The 27,316-nt window shown below is 50.7% G+C and overlaps 1 protein-coding gene across 3 annotated transcripts in view; it reads right to left on the bottom strand.

Moving 5' to 3' along the window:
* The window catches only part of LOC124605729 (uncharacterized Golgi apparatus membrane protein-like protein CG5021), a 71,583-nt gene that overhangs the window by 10,795 nt on the left and 33,472 nt on the right, over window positions 1-27,316 (bottom strand). For all 3 annotated transcript variants that reach the window (XM_047137607.1, XM_047137606.1, XM_047137605.1), the window contains one exon: window positions 12,454-12,594. In XM_047137607.1, coding sequence (XP_046993563.1) covers window positions 12,454-12,594 — 141 coding nt within the window. The remainder of the gene's footprint in view (window positions 1-12,453; window positions 12,595-27,316) is intronic.

A 27,316-nucleotide genomic window follows, 5' to 3' on the forward strand; every position in this document is an offset into this window, starting at 1 on the left:
GCCACCCCACAAGGGGTTATGGGCATTAAAATCTCCCAAGAGGAGGAAAAGTTTAGGGAGTGGATCAATCAGGGCAGCTAATACATGCAGGGGTACTGCATGATCTGGAGGAAGATATACATTGAAGACAGTTATTTCCTGCATCATCCTTATTCTGACAGCTAGAGCTTCAAGAGGAGTTTGAAGAGACACAGGTTCACTACAGACTGAGTTTAAGACATAAAGGCAAACTCCGCCTGACACTCTATTATAGTCGCAATGGTTCCTGTAATATCCCTTATAGCCACAGTGTGCAGGGGTCCGCATTGCTGGGAACTAGGTCGCCTATAGGGCAATGCAGAAAGCAAGTGTAAAGCTTAACAGTTGCTGTAGCTCGGCCAGGAAATGGAAAAAACCACCGCAATTCCACTGGATGATGACATCATTGCGAGACTGGGAAGGTATGGAACATTCAATGAGGCAGTTTATGCCTCACGGTCACCTGCTGCCACTGACTTAGTGCTGAGCAGTCAATATCCATTGTGTCTGAGGGTCTGATGAGATCTAGGTCCTCAGCAGATGCCAGAATCTCCACCTCATCCTCAGATGCAGAGCTTGTAGGTAGAGGAGGTGTGGGTGCCACTGCAGTGCCTTGGCTCTTGGTGGGGTCTTTTGCTTTTTTGGTTTCTCTCACTGCCCCTTAGGTTTGTCCCACTGGGAGGGCTTCACTGATTCAGTCTCGGGGACTGAGGATGACCGTGAAGCCCTACGACCAGCTACCTGTGGTTGCTTCAGCCACTGGCAGGTGTCAGCTGTGCCACTGGTAAGAACCTGGGAAGGGAGTGACCCAAGGGACCCCTTCCTAGCGAGAGAAGCCAAAGAAATTGTACGCTTCTCCGGTTTAGAAGTGGTGATGGACGTTCCTGATGGTTTGGGGAGGGGGGTGGGGGTGTTGCTCCCGAAGTAGGTGGTGCAGGAGCAAGAGGGAAGGTAGAGCCCCCCCCTACAGTCAAGGGGGAAGATGTAGTCTTACAGCTCTGAGAGTCGACTGGAATTCGCTGAACTGATGGGGGGGGGGGGGGGGGCTACCACTGTTGTCGTAGTTGTGGCATAAGAGGAAGTCATTCGCACAGGATGGAGTCATTCAAATTTTCTCTTAGCCTCAATGTAGATCAGTCGGTTCAGGGTCTTGTACTCCATAATTTTTCTTTCTTTCTGTAAGATCCTGCAATCCTGCAAGCAAGGGGAATGATGCTCTCCGCAGTTATCACAGATAGGAGGCATGGCACATGCGATGGACGTCCACAATCTCAACACGTGACACTGGAAGTACACCAGGAAGACATATGGCCAAACTTCCAGCATTTAAAACACTGCATAGGGGGAGGGATATACGGTTTGACATCACAGCAGTAGACCATCACCTTGACCTTTACGGGTAATATGTCACCCTCTAAGGCCAAGATGAAGGCACCGGTGGCAACCTGATTATCCCTCAGACCCCAATGGACGCGCCGGACGAAGTGAACACCTCGTTGTTCTAAATTGGAGTGCAACTCATCATCAGTCTGCAAAGAATATCCCTGTGGAATATGAGACCCAGGACCATATTCATGCTGTTATGGGGCGCGCTGGAAACAAACGTCCCCCAGTTTGTCGCAGGTGAGTAGTGCCTGTGACTGGGCAGAGGATGCTGTTTTGATCAAGACTGACCCAGAGCGCATTTTGGACAAGCCGCCCACCTCCACAAACTTGTCCTCTAAATGCTCAACAAAAAACTGAAGCTTCATAACATGAAGGATTCCCCATCAACTCTCGAACAGACAAGGTACCAGGGCGAATAAGCTTCACTGCCATCCTTAGCCTGGTGTTCCTCCCATGGTGTGGCCAGGGAGGGGAACGATTTGGGGTCATACTTCTGCACAATGAATTGAGCCCTAGAATGGTTAGAGACTGCTGGTGGTTGGCCACCAGCAAGAGAAGATGTACCACGCTTCACTGCGTGTCATCCGCCCTGATGCCACCCACTCCAACCAAGGGCCCTCCCCACAGGCGCCACCCAGCCTCAGCAAGGGCCACCTGGCACGATGGCCATTGCTGGGAGTGCTAATGCCCCAGGGTGACGGGCATCTACTCCTTGGCATCATGGGGAGTTAACAGTGCAGGCATCACCACAGCGATCCCTGTGTTGTTAGGAGGGCTACAATCAACAGGGTACATGGCAGCCCCACCACAACGGACTGGCTACTGTGCTGGTTTTCAGCTGCAAAGAAGTCCATGGTCATCAGCAGCACAGAAAGCGTCACTGCATAGTGCATTGTTGGAAATGCACCCAGGAATGTATCCTTGCCCAAGAGATGGAGAATGAGCGGGACTGCAATGTGATGACAAGAAAGTGGGCTAAAGATCTCAATGCATGATGGACACGATGCACCATGTAAGGCACCCTTCCCCAATTGGCTCGCTCTCCGCAAAAATTTTGAAATATGGAGGTCAAACCCTACAGGGGACCATCATACAAAGGTTGAAACGTGTGAGACACCTTTTAGTCGCCTCTTATGATGAGCAGGAATACCTCGGGTCTATTCTAACCCCCGGACCCGCAGGGGGGCTTCCCCATACGGACCGCACTTCTGTAGAATCTGGAAAAATGGAGGTCAAACCCTACAGGGGATGGTCACACAAAGGCCGAAATATGAGAGACTGCTTTTAGTCGTCTCTTAAGACAGGTAGGAATACCTTGGGCCTATTCGAACCCCCAGACCCGAAGGGGGCTTAATAGACAGAGGCATGTCTTCAACTTGTCTTATCTGCTCTTGGGGTAGCCAGGTACTGTCACAAAGTGTTCACCAAGAACTGACACATCAGTAGAAATAGTACCATCAGGAAGGAGGAGACCCAAAACAGTTGATTTTTGGCACCCAAGTACACTACGAAGCTTGGCCCACACCTGGGATAAACAGGCTTACTTTCCCTCTTCTTACCTGGCTATCTTACAAGCAGATAAGACAAGTTTAAGACATTCCTTTATCTTTTACTTCCCCCCTTCCCCAATAACCTGAATGATATAATGAACCTTTCACTGACTGGTAACTGCTTCAGGCTTTTGACTAGTCGCACAATATGCTCCATGTCCTGATTCTATTCAAAATCAGATGACCTAACATCTAAATGTGATTAAGATGGCCATATCTTGTTAAGTAAGAGCCCTGAGTGGCGAAAATTATAAGTTACAAACACTGACTGCTGTAGTCGAAGCAACAACAGCGCAAGTGCAGGAGGGAATCCATTCACTAACATTTGTGTTCCAACGCACAGACTCCTCCGGATCTCAGGGGCAGTATGGTTCTGATAGAATCCACAGCAACCTCGAAATGTTGGAGAATGCTTATCAGTGAAATACATTTTTCGGAGATCAACACATATTGTAGAAAAAGAGACAATTAGTAGTAGTAGTTCTGGCAGGTTACAGTAATATTCATTGTACTTTCACTGAATTATAAAATTAAGGGTGTCCTCGATAGGCATGAAAGAGCCACAAGGACATGTCCCACCTGACAATCACTGTGTGTCACTACTGAGGTGGAACAACATTAAGGAACATGGGTTCAGAGCACAATGGCATGGATGGACCTGGTATCTCTAGCGTCAGAAGCTTGGCCTTCTCTTGAGGTTTTTTTTTTTTTCCTCTTTAACCAGTTTTGACAGGGCTTTTGTGAGGTCTTATCTGCTGTGGGATAGGAACTAAATAGGTGTGGGCAGCCCTGGGCCCCACAGCCCATAGCTTCTTCAGCCACTGGCTCATGTCTAATTGCTGGTCAGACAGAGACTTTCCACAACAAAGCCCTGTCACCAGTATATGCAAGAGGCGGAGGCTGCTTCTCCGCCCAGGGGCAGGGGGTTTACGGCCCCACAGATGGTGCTCCAGGAACCCCAAGAGAGAGGAGCTTCTCTCTTCCATGAGCTAATGTGCTTGGGTGACTAGCAGAGGTCAGCATTGAAGGAATGGAAGGAGTAAATGGTTGACTGGTTGGTTGGTTGGTTGGTTGGTTTGGGGGATTAAAGGGACCAGACTGCTACAGTCATCGGTCCCTTGTTCCAAAATTTCAAACACCCACACAGAATAAAAACAAACAATGGAAAAGACGACAGACGACACAGGACAAGAAAGACTTAGACAGAGGCCAGACAAAAGAAATTAAAATCACACAGAGTGTGACAGTGGATGGCCGACCATAGAGACAAAAAAAGGAAAAGCCAACCACCGAGAAACACACTAAAAACTCAGCCAAAAATCGTAGGCCAAAGGCCAGACTCAACACAAAAAAGACAAACACTTAGATTAAGTGATAAAAGCCCCCTGCCCGAATAAAATGCAAAACTAAGCCTGTCATGGCAGTGTCATTAGTTAAAAGGGCAGGGAGCGTATCAGGCAGTGCAAATGTATGCCTGAGCACAGCTAAAAGGGGACAGGCCAACAAAATGTGGACCACCGTCAAAGCCACCCCCCAGCAACATAGAGGCGGGTCCTCACTGCGCAGTAAATATCTGTGCGTCAGCCAGGTGTGGCCAATGCAGAGCCGACAAAGGACAACTGAGTCCCTGCGAGTGGCTCGCATGGATGACCGCCACACAGTCGTCGACTCCTTGATAGCACGGAGTTTATTGGGTGTGGTCAGATCGCGCTGTTCAGCGTCCCAAAGTGCGAAAACTTTGCGGCGTAAGAATGCTCGCAAATCAGTCTCCGGGAGGCCAACGTCCAGAGATGGTTTACTGGTGGCCTGTTTGGCCAGGCGGTCTACATGTTCATTGCCTGGTATCCCAACATGGCCTGGGGTCCACATAAAGACCACAGAGCGGCCGCAATGGGCAAGAGTATGGAGGGACTCCTGGATGGCTAGCACCAGACGAGAGCGAGGGAAACACTGGTCGATAGCTCGAAAACTGCTCAGGGAGTCGCTACAGATAACAAAGGACTCACCTGAGCAGGAGCGGATCAGGACTGGTCCGGAAAGCACCAGTGGCAAGTCGGATCCTGCTGTGAAGGATTGGGTCCAGCACCCGCAACGCAGGTGGGGATGCTGAACCATAAGCCAGGCTCCCATAATCCAGATGGGACTGGATTAACGCCTGGTAGAGCCGTAAGAGGGTGGCTTGGTTGGCACCCCAGCTGGCGTGGCTCAAGCATCGCAGAGCATTAAGATGCCGCCAACACATCTGTTTAAGCTGCCGAATATGTGGGAACCAAGTCAACCGGGCATCAAAAACCACAAACAGTAACCGATGTGTCTCCACCACAGCAAGAGGTTCGCCGTTAAGATAAAGCCGCGGCTCAGGGTGAACAGTGCGTCGCCGGCAGAAATGCATAATGCAGGTCTTGGAAGCTGAAAACTTGAAGCCATGCACTACAGCCCAAGACTGCGCCTTGCTGATAGCGCCCTGCAGCATGGAGCAGAAGTAGTCAGCATACAAGGAAGCTGAGACAGACGTTCCCCCTGCCGAAGTGAGCCCGTTAATTGCAATTAAAAACAAGCAGACATTTAAGACAGACACCCGCGGTACCCCATTCTCCTGAACTCGGGGGGAACTATGGGAGGCCGCGACTTGCACGTGGAACGTACGATGTGACAGAAAATTTTGTATGAAAATCGGCAGCGGACCCCGAAGACCCCAACCATGAAGCGTAGAGAGGATGTGATGGCACCATGTCGTATCGTACGCCTTCCGCATGTCAAAAAGGACAGCGATGAGCTGCTGACTGCGGGCAAAGGCCGTACGGATGGCTGACTCCAGGCTCATCAGATTGTCGGCGGCAGAGCGGCCTTTACGGAATCCACCCTGAGACGGAGCTAGAAGGCCCCGAGACTCGAGTACCCAACTCAACCGCCGGCTCACCATGCGTTCGAGCAACTTGCAAAGAAAGTTGGTGAGGCTAATGGGGCAGTAGCTGTCCATGTCCAATGGGTTCTTGCCAGGTTTCAAAACAGTGATAACAATGCTTTCCCGCCATTGCGACAGAAACTGACCCTCGACCCAGATACAGTTGTAAATGTCAAGGAGGCGTCGCTGGCAGTCCACTGAGAGGTGTTTCAGCACCTGACAGTGGATGCGATCTGACCCGGGAGCTGTATCAGGGCAAGCGGCTAGGGCACTGTGGAATTCCCATTCACTGAATGGAACATTGTAGGATTCAGCATGGCAGGTGTGAAACGAAAGGCTCCGACGTTCCAACTTCTCTTTAAAGGAGCGGAAAGCCAGTGGGTAATTCACAGAAGCGGAACTGAGCAAAATGGTCTGCTAAGCGGTTTGCAATTATGTCAGAGTCAGTACAAACTGTTCCATTCAGTGAGAGGGCATGGATGCTGACAGGGTCCGATAGCCATAGAGGCGCCTAATCTTGGCCCAAACCTGCGATGGAGAGATATGGAGGTCAATGGTGGAGACATACCGTTCCCAGCACTCCTGCTTGTGTTGGCGAATGATGCGGCGGACCCATGCACAGAGCCATTTAAAGGCGATGAGGTTTTCTAATGAGGGATGCCACTTGTAACGCTGGAGTGCCCGCCTGCGATCTTTAATCGCCTCGGCGGTCGCAGGCGACCACCAAGGCACAGCCCTCTGCCAAGGAGACCCAGAAGAATGGGGAATGGCAGATTCTGCAGCAGTAACGATGCCGGTGGTGACCGAGTGAGCCACTGCATCAATGGCTTCATTAGAAAGAGGCGCAATGGCGGCAGTGGAGAACAAGTCCTAGTCAGCCTTGTTCAGAGCCCATCTGCAAGGGCGCCCAGAAGAGTGACGCTGTGGCAGTGACAGAAAGATCGGAAAATGGTCACTACCACACAGGTCGTCATGCAAACTCCATTGGACAGATGGTAAGAGGCTAGGGCTGCAGATCGAAAGGTCGATGGCGGAGTATGTGCCATGCACCACACTGAAATATGTGAAGGCACCATCATTTAAAATGGAAAGGTCGAGCTGTGTCTACATCTACATCTACATTTATACTCCGCAAGCCACCCAACGGTGTGTGGCGGAGGGCACTTTACGTGCCACTGTCATTACCTCCCTTTCCTGTTCCAGTCGCGTATGGTTCGCGGGAAGAACGACTGTCTGAAAGCCTCCGTGTGCGCTCTAATCTCTCTAATTTTACATTCGTGATCTCCTCAGGAGGTATAAGTAGGGGGAAGCAATGTATTCGATACCTCATCCAGAAACGCACCCTCTCGAAACCTGGCGAGCAAGCTACACCGCGATGCAGAGCGCCTCTCTTGCAGAGTCTGCCACTTGAGTTTATTAAACATCTCCGTAACGCTATCACGGTTACCAAATAACCCTGTGACGAAACGCGCCGCTCTTCTTCGGATCTTCTCTATCTCCTCCGTCAAACCGATCTGGTACGGATCCCACACTGATGAGCAATACTCAAGTATAGGTCGAACGAGTGTTTTGTAAGCCACCTCCTTTGTTGATGGACTACATTTTCTAAGCACTCTCCCAATGAATCTCAACCTGGTACCCGCCTTACCAACAATTAATTTTATATGATCATTCCACTTCAAATCTTTCCACACGCATACTCCCAGATATTTTACAGAAGTAACTGCTACCAGTGTTTGTTCCGCTATCATATAATCATACAATAAAGGATCCTTCTTTCTACGTATTCGCAATACATTACATTTGTCTATGTTAAGGGACAGTTGCCACTCCCTGCACCAAGTGCCTATCCGCTGCAGATCTTCCTGCATTTCGCTACAATTTTCTAATGCTGCAACTTCTCTGTATACTACAGCATCATCCGCGAAAAGCCGCGTGGAACTTCCGACACTATACAATACATTCTCAATGGTGGCGCCTCGACCTGTTGCCACTGACCCACCCCACAGAGGGTTATGGGTGTTGAAGTTGCCCAATAACAGGAAAGGTGGCGGCAATTGGGCTATCAGCGCAGCCAGGACATGCTGCGAGACATCACCATCTGGTGGAAGATAAAGACTGCAGACAGTAAGAGCCTGTGGCATCCACACCCAAACAGCGACAGCCTCTAAAGGTGTTTGTAGAGGGACAAACTCGCTGTGAAGGGAGTGAAGGACATAGATGCAGACGCCACCAGATACCCTTTCATAAGCTGCCCGGTTCCTATAATAACCCTGATAGCCACAGAGGGCGGGGGTTCGCATTGCCGGAAACCAAGTTTCTTGTAGAGCAATACAGAGGATAGGATGAAGGCTGAGAAGTTGTCGGAGCTCAGCTAGATGGTGGAAGAAACCACTGCAGTTCCACTGAAGGATGACATTGTCCATGGCTGAGAAAGGCGTGAAGGGACTGGGGAGGCAGTTTACGCTGCTGGGTCACTTGCTGCCACCGATTCAGTACCCGCACAAGGGACATCCATTGCGTCCGAGGGTCCGGCGAGATCCAGGTCTTCAGCAGACGCCAGAATCTCAACCTGTAGGAAGCGGTGGGACGGGTGCCACCTCAATGTCGGGATTCTTGGGAACCTTTTTCTTCTTCTGTTTCTCACGCTGTGCCTTCGGTGGTTCTGGCTGGGAGGGCCTCCCTGGGTCAGTCTCAGGGACGGACGACGACCGTGAGGCCCTACGACCAGCGGCTGTTTCAGCCACTTGCAGGTGTCCGCTTTTCCACTGGTCTGAACTTGAGAAGGGAGGTCCCCAAGGGACCCCTTCCTGGCGAGAGGAGCCAAAGAAGTCTTACGCTTTTCCAGCTGGAAAGTGGGAACTGATGTCCCCGATGGTTTGGGGGGGGGGAGGGGTTGCTCCTGAAGTAGATGGAGCAGGAGCAATAGGGTGTCAAGTGCCCCCCACCATCAAGGGGGCAGGTGTGGTCCTCTGGCTCTGAGAGCTGACTATATGTGGTGCAGCTGATGGAACTGAAGCAGGAGTGACAGTGGCGGCATAAGATGACACCATGCGCATGGGATGAAGCCGTTCAAATTTCTGGTTAGCCTCAGTGTAGGTCAGTCGATCCAGGGTCTTGTATTCCATTATTTTCCGTTCCTGCTGTAGAATCTTACAGTCCGGCGAGCAAGGGGGATGGTGCTATCCGCAGTTGACACAGATGGGAGGTGGGGCACATGGAGTATCAGGATGGGATGGTCGACCACAATCGCAACATATGAGGCTGGAAGCACAGCGAGAAGACATATGGCTGAACTTCCAACACTTGAAGCACCACATCGGGGGAGGGATATATGGCTTGACATCACAATGGTAGACCATCACCTTGACCTTCTCAGGTAATGTGTCACCCTCGAAGGCCAAGATGAAGATACTGGTGGCAACTTGATAATCCCTCGGACCCCGGTGGACGTGCCGGACGAAATGGACACCTCGTCGCTCTAAGTTGGTGCGCAGCTCGTCGTTGGACTGTAAAAGTAGATCTCTGTGGAAAATAATGCCCTGGACCATATTTAAGCTTTTGTGGGGGGTGATAGTAACAGAAACATCCCCCAGCTTCGTACAAGCGAGCAATGCTCATGACTGGGCAGAGGATGATGTTTTTATCAAGACTGACCCTGACTGCATTTTTCGACAAGACCTACACCTCCCCGAACTTGTCTTCCAAATGTTCTACAAAGAACTGAGGCTTCACGGACACAATGGATTCCCCATCAGCTCTGGTACAGATGAGATACCGGGGCGAATGCCTTTCGCTGTCATTCATAACCTTTCGTTCCTCCCATGGTGTGGCCAGGGAGGGGAACGATTTGGGGTCATACACGTTAGCTTTAAAGTGAGCCCTTGAACGCTTAGAGACTGCTGGTGGCTGGCCACCAGCAAGAGAAGATGTGCCACGCTTCACTGCGTGTTATCCACCCTGATGCCACCTACTCCGACCAAGGGCCTTCCCCATGGGCACCACCCAGCCACAGCAAGAGCCACCTGGCAGGATGGCCATTGCCGGGAGTCCTGATGCCCCAGGGAGATGGGCATCTACTCCTTGGCATATGTGGGGAGTTAACAGCGCAGGTATCAGTAGAGCAACTGGCTACCGTGCTGGATATTAGGTGCCATAAAGTCCATGGTCGTCGTCTCCGCAAAAGGCAACACTGCACAGTGCATAGTGAAAATGGCACCAGGAACACATCCTCGCCCAAGAGATGGAGCATGAGTGGGACAGCAACGCGATGACGATAAAGCTGGCTAGAGGTCTCAATGCACGATGGACAAAATGCACCATGTAAGGCACCCTTCCCCAATTGGCTCGCTCTGCAGAAGAATTTGGAAAGATGGAGGTCAAACCCAACAGGAGACCATAAAGGCCGAAACGTTTGAGACTCCTTTTAGTCGCCTCTTACGATAGGCAGGAATACCGCGGGCCTGTTCTAACCCACGAACCCGCAGGGGGGAGTAAATAGTTGAGCTCCTGTAAATGACCTGGCCACAGTAGTGACAAAAGTTGATATCAGTGAAAGAGGATACAAATGATCATACTTTTTCTGAGCTTCAAAATATGAGAGGCAATTGGAGACTTCATGTTCCTAATTTTGCATTTCATAATGAGAATGCGTGAAAGGGAAGCAGTGGTTGGGAAAGGAGTGAGACAGGGTTGTAGCCTCTCCCTGATGTTATTCAATCTGTATATTGAGCAAGCAGTAAAGGAAACAAAAGAAAAATTCGGAGTAGGTATTAAAATTCATGGAGAAGAAGTAAAAACTTTGAGGTTCGCTGATGACATTGTAATTCTGTCAGAGACAGCAAAGGACTTGGAAGAGCAGTTGAACGGAATGGACAGTGTCTTGAAAGGAGGATATAAGATGAACATCAACAAAAGCAAAACAAGGATAATGGAATGTAGTCAAATTAAATCGGGCGATGCTGAGGGAATTAGATTAGAAAATGAGACACTTAAAGTAGTAAAGGAGTTTCGCTATTTAGGGAGTAAAATAACTGATGATGGTCGAAGTAGAGAGGATATAAAATGTAGACTGGCAATGGCAAGGAAATCATTTCTGAAGAAGAGAAATTTGTTAACATCGAGTATAGATTTAAGTGTCAGAAAGTCGTTTCTGAAAGTATTTGTATGGAGTGTAGCCATTTATGGAAGTGAAACATGGACGATAACTAGTTTGGACAAGAAGAGAATAGAAGCTTTCGAAATGTGGTGCTACAGAAGAATGCTGAAGATAAGGTGGGTAGATCACGTAACTAATGAGGAGGTATTGAATAGGATTGGGGAGAAGAGAAGTTTGTGGCACAACTTGACAAGAAGAAGGGATCGGTTGGTAGGACATGTTTTGAGGCATCAAGGGATCACAAATTTAGCATTGGAGGGCAGTGTGGAGGGTAAAAATCGTAGAGGGAGACCAAGAGATGAATACACTAAGCAGATTCAGAAGGATGTAGGTTGCAGTAGGTACTGGGAGATGAAGAAGATTGCACAGGATAGAGTAGCATGGAGAGCTGCATCAAACCAGTCCAAGGACTGAAGACCACAACAACAACAACAACAACAATGAGAGTAGCACATGTCAGGGAGAGTGGACATCTCTGCAATAGATGCTGGAAGTAGGTAGCTCACACAGTGAGTTTTTCATGATCTGAATGACAAATAAGGGCAATTTGTACATCAGGAAGACATACACACAAAGTATTGGTATTTAAAAGACCACAGAGTGGGGTAGGAAATAAAGCTTCAGTCGTGATGGGAAACCACAATTTCGACATACAAAAGAACTCAGAGTCCTTTGAAGACCAGGTGGGAAGGACCAAAACTGACATCCCATAGTAATTCCTATCTCATAATACAACATTTTTTAACCAAGGGATGAGATATGTTGTCAGTTTCAATACATAAATATCCTCCTTCCTATCAACAAATTGTTTGTGCATCAGGATGTCTGCCACAAGTGATTAGCTTGCACATAGCATATATTAGAACACTTGAAAACTTCAGCATTTATTTCATAAGATAAATTTTTGAGAGTCCTAAGCAAGGCAATTGCCCACTTTTGCCACTCTGTCATCAGCTGTGCACGCAACAAACAAGGCAAGTGGAGCGAATTTCAATTTCCATATACACATTCCAAAATAGTCTATGATCTTCAAGCAGTCTCTCTGTATTCCACTTCACAACATCTGCAGCTGCCTGAAAATGCTATTCACTTTAACATGCCATATGAATAAAAGTTTATAAAAGCAGTAAAGGCAACCACTCACATTCATTATACTCCACCAGTAACTTTCCAGTACCATTTTTATAATGCTGTATTAATGACTGCTTTGAGCAGTGTCCTCAAGTAAATCACTGGCACTAGAAAATATTAGGTTTTATTGTAAATTGTGTGTTTAATTAGTTTAATTTTGGGGGTTAGTATGCGAGCATGGTATTAACTACTAATGGATGTGAATACTTGGAAAGTGTACTCTGGAAGTTTTTACTGGCAAAAAGGAAGAGCATGACAATACAGCTGAACACACAAATCTTGTTTAATAATATCTATATACTTACATTCTGTATCACTTGCTTCCTAAAGAAGTCTGAGGTCATTGATGAAACGGACTGTCCAACCGACTGATTGCTTCCAATTTTACACTTTATGTAGCCATATAAATTTGCTCCATTAAGGGCTAAAGCTATGCAGATGACAAGCTGAAATAAATATGGCATCCAAATATCATTAAATTTTAAATGATAGTTTTTTAACTATAAATAATGTTATAAACAAGACATATTTTGAATAGTTACTGTTAAAACTGAAGTAATGGTAAAATATCACCAATTTCCAAAAAGTTGCTGCGTAAAGTATTCAGTAAACTATTATTGTTATTATTATTATTATTTTAAATAAAGCTTTACAGTTAAACTCAGATAACACCACACTGTTTTTATATACTCATCCATTCTCCACACAAACTTTTCTACTTGATCCATTTGCTTGATTATCTGATGAAGGAGAGCTATCTGTCTGTTGTGGAACTCATTGTATAATGTGTCTGCTGTACGTAAGTTATCATTCACCTTAATATACTTCCAGTTTTCTATACACATTATTTTGCAAGACACAGGATTGAAGCTATTTGACAGACAATCCTAACAATGGAAAATCCAGGACAGAATGTGACAATGTAATGAAAATGATAGTTGCTACTCAACATGTATCAGAGATGCTGAGTTGCAGTAGGTCACAACAAAAAGACTGTTGGAAAGTTAGCTTTCAGTGAACAAGGCCTTTGACACACACACACACACACACACACACACACACACACACACAGTCTCTGGCAGCTGGAGCTAGACTGCGAGCAGCAGTGCATTATGGGAGAGGCAATTGGGTGGGGGTAAGGAGGAGGCTGGGGTGAGGAATGGGAGGCACATAAAGTGCTGCTGGGAGCATGAAGGGATGACATGAAGAGTAAGGCAGCTAGGTGCAATCAGGGGATTAGATGGAGGGCGAGGGAGAGGGTGGGGGTGGGGGGTGGGGGGGGGGGGGAGTTAGTGCGAAAGGAGAGAAGTAAAATGACTGGGTGCAGTGCAATGAGGGATGTGTAGAGCTTGAATAGGAGCAGGGAAGTGGCTAGATGGGTAAGGACAATGACTAATGAAGGTTGAGGCCAGGAGGGTTACGGGAACGTAGGACATATTGCAGGGAGAGTTCCCACCTGCTCAATTCAGAAAAGCTATGTTGGTGGGAAGGATCCAGATGGCACAGCCTGTGAAGCAGTCACTGGAACAAAGGACATCGTGTTGGGCGGCATGTTCAGCAACAACATGGTCCAGTTGTTTCTTGGCCACAGTGCCACAGTTTGTCGGGGGCCTTTCATATGGACAGACAACTTGTTGGTAGTCATGCCCACGTATAACGCAGCACATTGGTTGCAGCTTAGCTTGTAGTTCACATGACTGGTTTCAAAGGTAGCCCTGTCTTTGATGGGATAGGAGATGTTTGTGACCCAAGTGAATACCACTGTGGGAAGGGTGGGTAGGATAGTGGGTAGGACATTTCTCATTTTGGGGCATGACAAGAGGTAGTCGAAACCCTGGTGGAGAATGTAATTCAGTTGCTCCAGTCCTGGGTGGTACCGAGCCACGGGGGAATGCTCCTCTGTGGCCAGATGGTGAGATTGGGAGGCGTTTGGTCACTGGAACGATAAGGAACAGGAGGTCAGTTTTTGTGCAAGGTTGAGAGGGTAATAACACTCTGTAAAGGTCTCAGTGAGATCCTCAGAATATTTTGAGAGAGACCGTTTATCACTACAGATGTGACAGCAACAGGTGGCTACCGTGTACAGAAGGAACCTCTTGGCATGGAATGGGTGGCAGCTGTCGAAGTTGAGGTATAGCTGGTGGTTGGTAGGTTTGATATGGACAGAGGTAGGTACTGATATAGCAATCTATGAGGTGGAGGTCAACATCAAGGAAAGTGGCTTGATGTGTTGAGTAGGACCAGGTGAAGCAAATGGGGGAGATGGTGCTGAGGTTCTGGAGGAATGTGGATAGGGTGTCCTTATCTCGAACCAGATCACGATGTCATCAATGAATCTGAATCAGGTGTCATCAATGAATCTGAATCAGGTGAGAAGTAGTAATTGTTAGGGTATTGGCAACTAGGAAGGAGGTGGTTGTTTTGGAATCCGTCTGGCATTGGGAAATGTAGTGTTCTATTGCTGTACGGCCATGGGCTTTAGGGATGTTAGTGTAAAGGGAGGTGGCATCAATAGTGATGAACAGGGCATTGTGTGTTAAAGGAACAGGAACTGCGGAAAGTCAGTGGAGGAAATGGTTGATATTTTTTATATAGGAGTGTAAGTTGGGAGTAATGAGCTGAAGGTGTTGCTCTATGACAGCAGAGTTTCTCTCAGTGCGGGCACAGTAACCAGCCACAATGGGCCATCATGGATGGTTGGGTTTATGGACTTTAGGAAGCTTGTAGAAGGTAGGAGAGGGGTGAGTGAAAAGGGTGAGGAGCAAGGTGGACTCCTGGGAGAGGTCCAGGAATGAGCCAAAGGATTTGAGAAGAGACTGGAGATCCTGTTGGATTTCTGGAATGGGGTCACTGTGGCAGGGTTTGTAGGTAGATGAATCTGACAGCCGGTGGAATCCTTCCGCCAGGTAATCCTTGTGGTTCAAAACAAAAGTGGTGGAGTCTTTGTCAGAGGGTAGGATTATAGGGTCAGGATCAGCTTTTAGGTGGTCGATTGGGGTTTTGCTGTGGATGAAAGATCAGTTTGCATGTTGAGGAATCTGGGGAATGATGGTGAGGCAAGGGCCGAGGTTAAGAAATTCTGGAAAGTTAACAGGGGGGTGATTTGGGGGGCAGTGGGGTGGAGCACAGTTGGATGGAGGAGTGAACTGAGTCAGGCAGGGCTCAACATAGGTCCTTGGTTGAGTCTGATTAATAGGGTTGGTGGCGAAAAAGTATTTCACTGTAGAGACCGGAAGAAGGAGAGAAGATCATTAACAAGTCTTACATGACTGAATGTAGGGGTGGAGCAAAAGGTGAGGCCTTTGGAAAGAACTGATACTTCTGCGGGGCTAAGGCTTTTGGAGGAAACTTTCATGACTGTTTCGGGTCTGTTGAGGTTCTGAATTCTGAGTGGTGGTGGGAAGGAGTTTTGGGGGGTGAGGTAAATGTAGTAGGTCTGCCATACAGGGTTTGTCTGCTATGACAGGACTTGGGGGAGGTTTGGAGTTGGTTGTAAAAGTGGTGGACAATGATAATCCAAGGTGGGAGTAGGAAGTGAGAAGGTTGCAGTTTTTTGATGTGGCATTGTACATGTTGCTCTAGTTCCTGGAGGGCAAGAATTTCAGTGTGTGTTATGGGATCCATGAATTTGGGATTGCATAACAGGAGAAATTTACAGATGGAGAAAGATACTGCAAGGTGGTTTGGGACTGACTGGTATGGTTTTGCAGCTCCCCGCACTCCTAGCTTCTACAAGCTTCTTGAAGTCTATAAACCCAACTACCCATGATGCCCCATTGTGGCCAGTTACTGCGCCCCCACTGAAAGAATCTCTGCTCTCATAGACCAACACCTTCAGCCTAGTACCCCTAATCTACCCCACTATATAAAAGATATCAACCATTTACTCCACAGTTCCTGTTCCTTCAACACACACTACTCTACTTGTCACTATTGATGCCACCTCCCTTCACACTAACATCCCTAATGCCCATGGCCTTACAGCAATAGAACACTACATTTCCCAATGCCCGACAGATTCCAAAACCACCACCTCCTTCCTAGTTGCCATGACCAACTAAATCCTAACAATTACTACTTCTCACCTGGTTCAGATTCACTGATGATGTGATCTGCATTGAGGTTGAGGACGCCCTATCGACATTCCTCCAGAACCTCAACACCACCTCCCCCATTCACTTCAATTGGTCCTACTCAACACATCAAGTCACCTTCCTCAATGTTGACCTCCACTGCAAAGATTGCTATATGAGCACCTCTGTCCATATCAAACCTACCAACCACCAGTAATACCTCCACTTTGACAACTGCCACCCATTCCATACTGAGAAATGTCTTCCATAAAGGGTTGCCACCTGTGGCAGTCACATCTGTGGTGATAAACGGTCTCTCTCAAAATATTCTGAGGATCTCACTGAGGCCTTTACAGATTGTCATTACACTCCGAACCCTGTACAAAACCCGATCTCCTGTACCTTATTGTTCCAGCAACCAAACACCTACTAAAGTCTCAAAGTCTCGCCACAGAGGAGCATTTCCCTTGTGGCTCATGGGCTGCAAGGTGGAGGGGTTGGAAGGTGGAGGGGTCGGGAGGTGGAGGAGTTCTGGGGGAGGGGGGGGGGGCACAGGGCTGCAAGATGGGGGTGGGGGGCATTGCACGCAAGAGGGGGGTCGTGGGGTGCTAGAGGGGTCACGAGGGGGGAGGGGGCAGCACGGGGTGCAAGAGGGGGTCACAAGGCGCAAGAGGGGGGCACAGGGCGCAAGAGGGGGCCATGGGGCACAAGAGGGGGCCACGGGGGGGAAGGGGGATTGGTGGGGGGGGGGGGGGGTGCAGAGGGGGCACAGGGGCAAAGAGTGCGCGGTGGGGAAGAGGACGTGGGAGAAGTGAGAGGGGACCTGGGGGGCAGAGGACAGAAGGGGGTGCGGAAGGGGTAGGGGAAGCAGGGGGCAGGGGGGAGTGGGCGCATAGGGTTGGATGGGCTCAAGAGGGTGGCTGGCGAGAGGGCGCAAGGGATGAGCCGAGTAAGGGAGGCGGCTGGGCTGTGGTGCAGGGGGCAGAACGGGTGTCGTGGGATGGTAGAGGGAGTGCAGCAGGGGGGGCATAGGTGGTGTGCTGGGGGAGGGAGGGGTGACGGAGGGATGGAAGCAGACAGAGCGAGGGGTAGAGTGGGGGAGGGAGACAGAGGGGTCGGACGGTGGCGAGGTCGGACGGTGGAGGGGTCGGACGGTGGAGGGGTCGGACGGTGGAGGGGTCGGACGGTGGAGGGGTCGGACGGTGGAGGGGTCGGACGGTGGAGGGGTCGGACGGTGGAGGGGTCGGACGGTGGAGGGGTCGGACGGTGGAGGGGTCGGACGGTGGAGGGGTCGGACGGTGGAGGGGTCGGACGGTGGAGGGGTCAGACGGTGGAGGGGTCAGACGGTGGAGGGGTCAGACGGTGGAGGGGTCAGACGGTGGAGGGGTCAGACGGTGGAGGGGTCGGACGGTGGAGGGGTCGGACGGTGGAGGGGTCGGACGGTGGAGGGGTCGGACGGTGGAGGGGTCGGACGGTGGAGGGGTCGGACGGTGGAGGGGTCGGACGGTGGAGGGGTCGGACGGTGGAGGGGTCGGACGGTGGAGGGGTCGGACGGTGGAGGGGTCGGACGGTGGAGGGGTCGGACGGTGGAGGGGTCGGACGGTGGAGGGGTCGGACGGTGGGTTGGTTGGTTGGCTTAAAAGAGGGGGAAGGGACCAAACTGCTAGGTCATCAGTCCCTTGTTCCGAACAAAACAATGTCACAAGGGTGAGAATAAAACAAGTGAGACTGACAACACAAAACAGAGAGAAAGGAGAAAAGCACAAGAATGATGGAAGGGCAACAAACACCTAAATGGACAAAAGGGGAGACGAAATCCACAGAAACACAAGAAACAGGTAGAAGGGATTAAAAAGACAAAACAGATTACCTTGGCTGGCTGACCATGAGAATAAAAACGTGAAGCCAGCTACTCTGCAACACATTAAAACCTCCACCCTAAAGGCACTTGGGTGGAGGACACAGAGGGACAAAGGACATGCACTGAACTTAGATCAAGTGATAAAACCCACACTCACAAATAAAACTTAATACTAAATGAGCCAATGAGGCGTTGTCAGATAAAAGTTGTGGCAACGCGGGGCAGTCAAAGTGGGACAGTGCACCAGAATGTGGGCCACTGTCAACCGGGCACCACATCAACACTGAGGCAGGTCTTCACGGCGCAGGAGGTGGGGAAGCCAAGTCAATTGGGTGTCGCAGAGTCCCTGCAAGAGGTCTGCATGGAGAACTGCCACACATTCATAGTCGCTTTAATGGCACACAGTTTGTTGTGCATAACGAGACTATGTCATTCCGTCTCTCAAAGCCGAAAAACATGGCAGCACAATAACGATCGCCGGTTAGTTACAGGGATGCCGATCTCCATAAGCGGTTTCTATGTAGCCTGTTTGGCCAGCCTGTCAGCAAGTTCATTGCCAGGGATTGTGATGTGACCAGGGGTCCAGACAAACACCACTGAATGACTGGACCGTTCCAGGGCATAGATGGACACCTTGATGGTTGCTACCAAAGGATGATGAGGGTAGCATTGGTCGATAGCTTGTAGGCTGCTCAAGGAGTCAGTACACAGGAGAAGTGACTCGCCTGGGCATGAGCAGATATGCTCAAGTGCACGAGATATGGCTGCCAGCTCTGCAGTGAAAACACTGCAGCCACCTGGTAAGGAGTGCTATTCTATATATCCTCCAGGAACAGAGGCAAAGCCAACGTGACTATCAGCCATCGAGCCATCAGTGTAAACCACTTCACGACCCTAGTACATGTCGAGAATTGAGAGGAAGTGACAGCGGAGAGTCGCAGGTTTAACGGAATCCTTAGTGTCATGTGAAAGGTCCAGGCGTAGCTGCGGCCTAGGTGTACACCAAGGAAGTGTTCGTGAATGAACCTCAAGTATATGTGGTAAATGCAAGCACTCCAGTTCAGAGAGAAGGGATTGCACACGAACTGCAATTGTAAGCCCTGACCTGGGCCACTGATGAGGGAGATGAACCGCCGTGGGCGGGGAAAAGGAGACAGTAATTTGGATGTAACTGGAGAGCAGTTGTGCATGCCTACCCTGCAATGGAAGGACTCCGACCTCTGCCAGGACGCTGGTCACCGGACTCGTCCTAAAAGCTCCTGTCACTATGTGAATGCCACAGTGGTGCACTGGGTCGAGTAAACACAACACTGAGGGTGCCGCCGAACCTTATCCACACTCCCACAGTCAAGGCAGGATTAAACAAGGGCTCTATAGAGCTGCAGCAGCCTAGAGCAGCAGCGTTGAGCAATCTGCATCCCAGTTGGTGTTGCTCAGGCAGTGTAGGGCATTGAGGTGCTGCCAGTACTTCCACTAAAGCTGATGGAGGTGGGGAAGCCAAGTCAATCGGGTGTTGAAAATCAGTCTTAAGAATCGATGTCTCCACAACATCTACATCTACATCTACATCCATACTCCACAAGCCACCTGACGGTGTGTGGCAGAGTGGATTGTCCTTAAGGTAAAGTTCTGGTTCTGGATGAACAGTACGATGCCGACAGAAGTGCGTAACAAACGACCTTGCAGCTGAAAACTGGAAACCGTGAGCTAGAGCCCATATCTGCGCCTTGTGGATGGCTGCCTGTAGGTGCCACTCAGCGACACCAATACTAGTGGAGCAGTACGAAATGCAGAAGTCGTCTGCATACAGAGAATGTGAGACCAATGGCCCTACAGCTGCTGCCGCACCGTTAATAGCCACTAAACATAAAGAGACCTGGAACTGCATTCGGCATTCTTCTGAATATGAGGGGAACTATGGGAGGCACCAACTTGGACACAGAAAGTACGAACCGACAGGAAATTGTGGATAAAAACCAGGAGCAGACTTCAGAGACCCTACTCGTATAATGTGGCAAGGATATGGTGTCACCAAGTCGTGTCATATGCTTTTCCTAAATGAAAAAAGATGGCAACCAGGTGTTGGCGTCTGGAAAGGGCTGTTCGGTTGGCAGACTCGCGGAACACAAGATTATGAGTCGTAGAGCGACCCTGGTGGAAGCCGCCCTGACGTGGAGCCAGTAGGCCATGTGACTCCAGGACCCAACCCAACTGCCGACACACCATAAGTTCCAGCAGCTTGCAAAGAACGTTGATGAAGCCAATGGGCCGATAGCTATCCACATCTAGCGGGTTTTTACGGGGTATAAACAGCAAAATAATGGTGCTCTCCCACCATTGTGATGGAAAGACCCCATCGCGCCAGATCTGGTTGAAGATGAGAGAAGGTGTTGCTTGTAGTCAGATGAGAGATGTTTAATCATCTGACCGAGGATCAGATCCGGACCAGGAGCTGAGTCGGGGCAATGTGCAAGGGCACTGAAGAGCTCCCCCTCTGTAAATAGGGCATCATAGGGTTCACTGTGATGTCTAGTGAATGAGAGGACTTCCCTTTCCATTCGCTGTTTGAGGGTATGAAAGGCTGGGGGGTTGTTCTCTGACGCAGAGGCTCGAGCATAGTGCTCAGCAAAGTGCACGGCAATCGCATTTGCGTCAGTACATAACACGCCAGGGACACATGTTGGGGTCTGGTACCCAAAAAGATGTCTGATCTTTGTCCAGACTTGGGAAGGTGATGTATGGCACCCAATGGTCGACATGTACTTCTCCCAACACTCCTGTTTCTGTCGTTTTATAAGATGATGTACACAGGCACAGAGCCACTTAAAGGCTATCAGATACTCTAGGGAAGGGTGTCGCGTATGTCGCTGTAGAGCTCGCCGAAGCTCTGTAATTGCCTCAACGACTTCTGGCAACCACCAAGGGACTGTCCTTCGCCGGGGGCACCCTAAAGAATGAGAGAGATCGGGTTTTCTACCGCAGAAACGATTGTGGTAGTCACCATCACATCAATGTTACCATGTGGGGGAGAGCCAACGGTGACTACAGAGGGGAAAGTTTCCCAGTCTGCCTTGTTTAAAGTCCATCTGGGCAAGCACCTGTGGGCCTGATGCCGGGGCCGTGACAGGAAGATGGGGAAGTGGTCACTACAACACAGGTCATCATGCACTCTCCAGTGGACAGATAAGAGAAGTCTTGGGCTGCAAATTGATAAATCAATGGCCGAGTAACTACCTCGAGCCACAATGAAATGTGTGGTGGCCCCAGTATTTAAGAGGAAGAGGTTGAACTGAGACAGTAAAGTTTCGACATCTTTGCCTCAGCCAGCACGCACGATGTCACCCCACAAGGAGCTATGGGCATTAAAATCTCCCAAAAGTAGGAAAGGTTTAGAGAGTTGATCAAACAGTGCAGCTAACACATTCAGGGGTACTGCACCATCTAGAGGAAGATACACATTGCAGACAGTCGCCCTTATTGTGACAGCCACAGCTTCAAGAGGGGTTTGATGGAGCACAGTTTCACTACAGACTGAGTTTAGGACATAAACACAAACTCCACCTGACACTCGATTATAGTCACTATGGTTATTGTAATATCCCTAATAGCTGTGGAGGGCACGGCTCCGCATTTCCGGGCACCAGGTTTCCTGGAGGGCAATACAGAAAGCAGGAGTAAAGCTTAACAGTTGCTGTAGCTCAGCCAGGCGGTGGAAAAAACTGTCACAATTCCACTGGAGGATGACATCACCATGAAACTGGGAAGGCATGGAACATTCAATGAGGCAATTACACCTCAGGATCGCCTCCTGCCACCGACTTTTTGCTTGAGCTGTCTATATCCACTGTGTCTGAGGGTCCAGCAAGATCCAGGTCCTCAGCGGACACCAGAATCTCCACTCCCTCCTCAGATGCAGAGCTTGTAGGTAATGGTGGTGAAAGTGCCACTGCAAGTTCCTTGTTCTTAGGGGTCTTCTTTTTCGATTTCTCGCACTGTTCCTTGGGTTTCTGTGGCTGGGAGGACTTCACTGAATCAGTCTCCTGGACAGAGGATCAGCGTGAAGCCCTACGACCAGTTGCTTTTGGGCTCTTCAGCCGGTGGTGGGTTACATCTTTCCCATTAGCAGAAACCTGAGGAGCCAAAGAAGCCTTACGCTTCTCTGGCTCAGAAGTGGGGACTGAAATCCCTGATGGTTGAGGGAGGGTGGGGGGTGGGGGGGGGGGGGGGGGGAGTAGTTGCTCCTGAAGTAGGTGGTATGGGACAACAGGGAGGGAAGTGTCTCCCACCATCAAGGGGGCAAGTATAGTCTCCCAGTTCTGAGAGGCGACAGGAATTCGAGGAACTGAGGGGGCGACAACTGTTCTGGTAGCAGCAGCATATGAGGAGGTCATAGCCACAAGATGTAGGTGCTCAAATTTCATCTTAGCCTCAGTGTAAGTCAGTCAGTCCAGGGTCTTATATTCCACGAATTTCCTCTCTTTCTGTAAAATCCTGCAGTCTGGCAAGCAAGGTGAATGATGGTCTCTGCAGTTGACACAGATGTGAGGCAGGGCACATGAAGTACTGGGATGCGATGGACGTCCACAATCTCGACAGGTGGGGCTGGAAGTACAGTGGGAAGACATATTGCTGAACTTCCAGCACTTAAAGCACCGCATTTGGGGAGGGATATATGGCTTGACGTTACAGAGCTAGACCATCCCCTTGACTTTCTCAGACAATGTGTCACCCTCGAAGGCCAAGATGAAGGCACCGGTGGCAACTTGGTTATCTCTTGGATCCCAATGGACATGCCAGAGGAAATGAACACCTCGCCACTCTAAATTAGCGCGCACCTCATCGTCAGACTGCAAAAGAAGGTCCCTGTGGAATATAATACCCTGGACCATATTTAAGCTCTTATGAGACGTGATGGTAACAGAAACATCCCCCAACTTGTCACAAGCGAGTAATGCCTATGACTGGGCAGAGGATGCTGCTTTTATCAAGACTGACCCAGAGCGCATTTTGGACAAGCCCTCCACCTCCCCAAACTTGTCCTCCAAATACGCCACAAAAAACTGAGGCTTCATGGACATGAAAGACTCCCCATCAGCTCTCGAACAGGCAAGGTACCAGAGCGAATAAGCTTCACTGTCATCCATTTCTCTCATGGTGTGGCAAGGGAGTGGAACGACTTGGGGTCATATTTCTTAGCATTAAAGTTGGACCTTGCCTGCTTAGACTCTACTGGCAGCGGACCACCAGCAAGAGATGACGTTCTACGCTTCATGACGCGTCATCCACCCTGATTCCACACACTCTGACCAGGGGCCCTCACCACGGGCACCACCCAGCTGCAGCAAAGGTCACCTGGCAGGATAGCCATTGCCGGGAGTCCTGATGCCCCAGGGTGATGGACATTGACTCCTTGGCATACATGGGGAGTTAATGGCGCAGGCATCAGCAGAGCAATCCCTGTGTTGTCAGGGGGCTACAACCAACAGGGTACATGGAGGCCCCACCACAACGGACTGGCTACCGTGCTGGATATCAGGTGCAAAGAAGTCCATGGTCATCATCAGCACAGAAAGTGACACTGCATAGTGCATGGTGCAAAACGCACCCAGGAAGGCGACCTCGCCCAAGAGATGGGGAATAGGCAGGACTGCAATGCGACAATGAGAAAGTGGCCTAAAGATCTCAATGCACAATGGATACTATGCACCATGTAAAGCGCCCTTCCCCAACTGGCTCGCTCTTTGGGAAAATTTTGAAAAATGGAGGTGAAACCCTACAGGGGACCATCACATAAAGGCCGAAATGTGAGAGACTCCTTTTAGCCACCTCTCATGACAGGCAGTAATACCTCGGGGCTATTCTAACCCCTGGACCCGCAGGGAGTGGCGTCGGAGGGGGGGAGGCGTCCGAGGGGGAGGGGGGGAGGCGTCCGAGGGGGAGGGGGGGAGGCGCCGAAGGGGGGAGGTGTCGGAGAGGGGGGAGGTGTCGGAGGGGGGGGAGGCGTCGGAGGGGGGCAGGCGTCGGAGGGGGGCAGGCGTCGGAGGGGGGCAGGCGTCGGAGGGGGGCAGGCGTCGGAGGGGGGCAGGCGTCGGAGGGGGGCAGGCGTCGGAGGGGGGCAGGCGTCGGAGGGGGGCAGGCGTCGGAGGGGGGCAGGCGTCGGAGGGGGGCAGGCGTCGGAGGGGGGGAGGCGTCGGAGGGGGGGAGGCGTCGGAGGGGGGGAGGCGTCGGAGGGGGGGAGGCGTCGGAGGGGGGGAGGCGTCGGAGGGGGGGAGGCGTCGGAGGGGGGGAGGCGTCGGAGGGGGGGAGGCGTCGGAGGGGGGGGAGGAGTCGGAGGGGGGGGAGGAGTCGGATGGGGGCAGGCGTCGGAGGGGGGCAGGCGTCGGAGGGGGGGAGGCGTCGGAGGGGGGGAGGCGTCGGAGGGGGGAGGCGTCGGAGGGGGGAGGCGTCGGAGGGGGGGAGGCGTCGGAGGGGGGGAGGCGTCGGAGGGGGGTGGCGTCGGAGGGGGGGAGGGGGGTGGCGTCGGAGGGGGGGAGGCGTCGGATGGGGGGAGGCGTCGGATGGGGGGAGGCGTCGGATGGGGGGAGGCGTCGGATGGGGGGAGGCGTCGGAGGGGGGGAGGCGTCGGAGGGGGGGAGGCGTCGGAGGGGGGGAGGCGTCGGAGGGTGGGAGGCGTCGGAGGGGGGGAGGGAGGGTGAAGGGACAGAGAATCCAAATTTGAAGATAAGAGAAAAGAAAGTGCTATGACTGACTGAGAAATGAGAAGAGAATAAAGCATAACTTGGAGAAGATGAGATCAACTGTTTTACTGTACTTAACCTCTGATAGGAAGCATGCCAACTAATGAGCTACATAGACATAGCACATAGTAGTCACTTAACTTATCTGGCCATAACCTTTCTAACCTGACATACACTCCTGGAAATTGAAATAAGAACACCGTGAATTCATTGTCCCAGGAAGGGGAAACTTTATTGACACATTCCTGGGGTCAGATACATCACATGATCACACTGACAGAACCACAGGCACATAGACACAGGCAACAGAGCATGCACAATGTCGGCACTAGTACAGTGTATATCCACCTTTCGCAGCAATGCAGGCTGCTATTCTCCCATGGAGACGATCATAGAGATGCTGGATGTAGTCCTGTGGACCGGCTTGCCATGCCATTTCCACCTGGCGCCTCAGTTGGACCAGCGTTCGTGCTGGACGTGCAGACCGCGTGAGACGACGCTTCATCCAGTCCCAAACATGCTCAATGGGGGACAGATCCGGAGATCTTGCTGGCCAGGGTAGTTGACTTACACCTTCTAGAGCACGTTGGGTGGCACGGGATACATGCGGACGTGCATTGTCCTGTTGGAACAGCAAGTTCCCTTGCCGGTCTAGGAATGGTAGAACGATGGGTTTGATGACGGTTTGGATGTACCGTGCACTATTCAGTGTCCCCTCGACGATCACCAGTGGTGTACGGCCAGTGTAGGAGATCACTCCCCACACCATGACGCCGGGTGTTGGCCCTGTGTGCCTCGGTCGTATGCAGTCCTGATTGTGGCGCTCACCTGCACGGCGCCAAACACGCATACGACCATCATTGGCACCAAGGCAGAAGCGACTCTCATCGCTGAAGACGACACGTCTCCATTCGTCCCTCCATTCACGCCTGTCGCGACATCACTGGAGGCGGGCTGCACGATGTTGGGGCGTGAGCGGAAGACGGCCTAACGGTGTGCGGGACCGTAGCCCAGCTTCATGGAGACGGTTGCGAATGGTCCTCGCCAATACCCCAGGAGCAACAGTGTCCCTAATTTGCTGGGAAGTGGCGGTGCGGTCCCCTACGGCACTGCGTAGGATCCTACGGTCTTGGCGTGGATCCGTGCGTCGCTGCGTTCCGGTCCCAGGTCGACGGGCACGTGCACCTTCCGCCGACCACTGGCGACAACATCAATGTACTGTGGAGACCTCACGCCCCACGTGTTGAGCAATTCGGCGGTACGTCCACCCAGCCTCCCGCATGCCCACTATACGCCCTCGCTCAAAGTCTGTCAACTGCACATACGGTTCACGTCCACGCTGTCGCGGCATGCTACCAGTGTTAAAGACTGCGATGAAGCTCCGTATGCCACGGCAAACTGGCTGACACTGACGGCGGCGGTGCACAAATGCTGCGCAGCTAGCGCCATTCGACGGCCAACACCGCGGTTCCTGGTGTGTCCGCTGTGCCGTGCGTGTGATCATTGCTTGTACAGCCCTCTCGCAGTGTCCGGAGCAAGTATGGTGGGTCTGACACACCGGTGTCAATGTGTTCTTTTTTCGATTTCCAGGAGTGTATAAAGCACTCACAGTAAAATAGATGGATAGATGGATGGATGGATGGTGGTGGTGGTGGTGGAAACCAAATAGCCAGATGCTGGACATTCAACACACACAAACAATCACAGATAGTACTAATTGTCTACCATTAGTACCCATTGGCAAAGAACCTTGGTGGAACACTTTAAGGAAAACAAATATGGAGGGGCTGTTCATCAATTTGCACTGTACATAATCTGCTACCTTCTGGGCTCTACGTATTGCGACACGAAAGCTAACTAAATGCTCAATGATAATATTGACCTATGGCCCCGTCTAGTATGTGATCAGAATGTCAACATGTCACATTAATCCCCGAATGTGAGGTTCAGATGCACACTGGTCTGGGCTGAGACTGTCATGAGTATAGCTCTGCTGGGCTTTTGCACTGTTCACATTTCACACTTAATTCTCCTGACACTGGCAGGCCAGTATAACCCACATAGGGTGGTCAGAGATCCAACTTCCATGTCCCACTCACATGGGGGCATTCTGGCATGGATGAAAGAACATTCAGAGATATGAAATGAAAGAACTTCTGAGAATGGCTCTGCACAGTCAGGCATCCTAAGTTTGGCAAATTCAGAACTTTAGGGTAAAAAGACAGTTCAGAAGAATAGGAACAGGAGTTGAACAATATCAAATTGTGTTATAAAAATACAATGAAAAGGATAATTGCTACTCACCATATAGAGGGGATGCTGAGTCGCAGAAAGGCACAACCAAAAGGCTGTAGGAAAGTTAGCTCTCGGCCAGCAAACTCTTTGTCGATAGGCCTTGTTGGCTGAAAGCTAACTTTCCGAGAGTATTTTTGTTGTGCCTTTCTGTAACTTAGTGTCTCTGCTGTATGGTGAGTAGCGACTATCCTTTTCATTCCAG

This window comes from Schistocerca americana, chromosome 3 (genome assembly GCF_021461395.2).
Source record: "Schistocerca americana isolate TAMUIC-IGC-003095 chromosome 3, iqSchAmer2.1, whole genome shotgun sequence".
In the NCBI taxonomy this organism is placed as follows: Eukaryota; Metazoa; Arthropoda; class Insecta; order Orthoptera; family Acrididae; genus Schistocerca; species Schistocerca americana.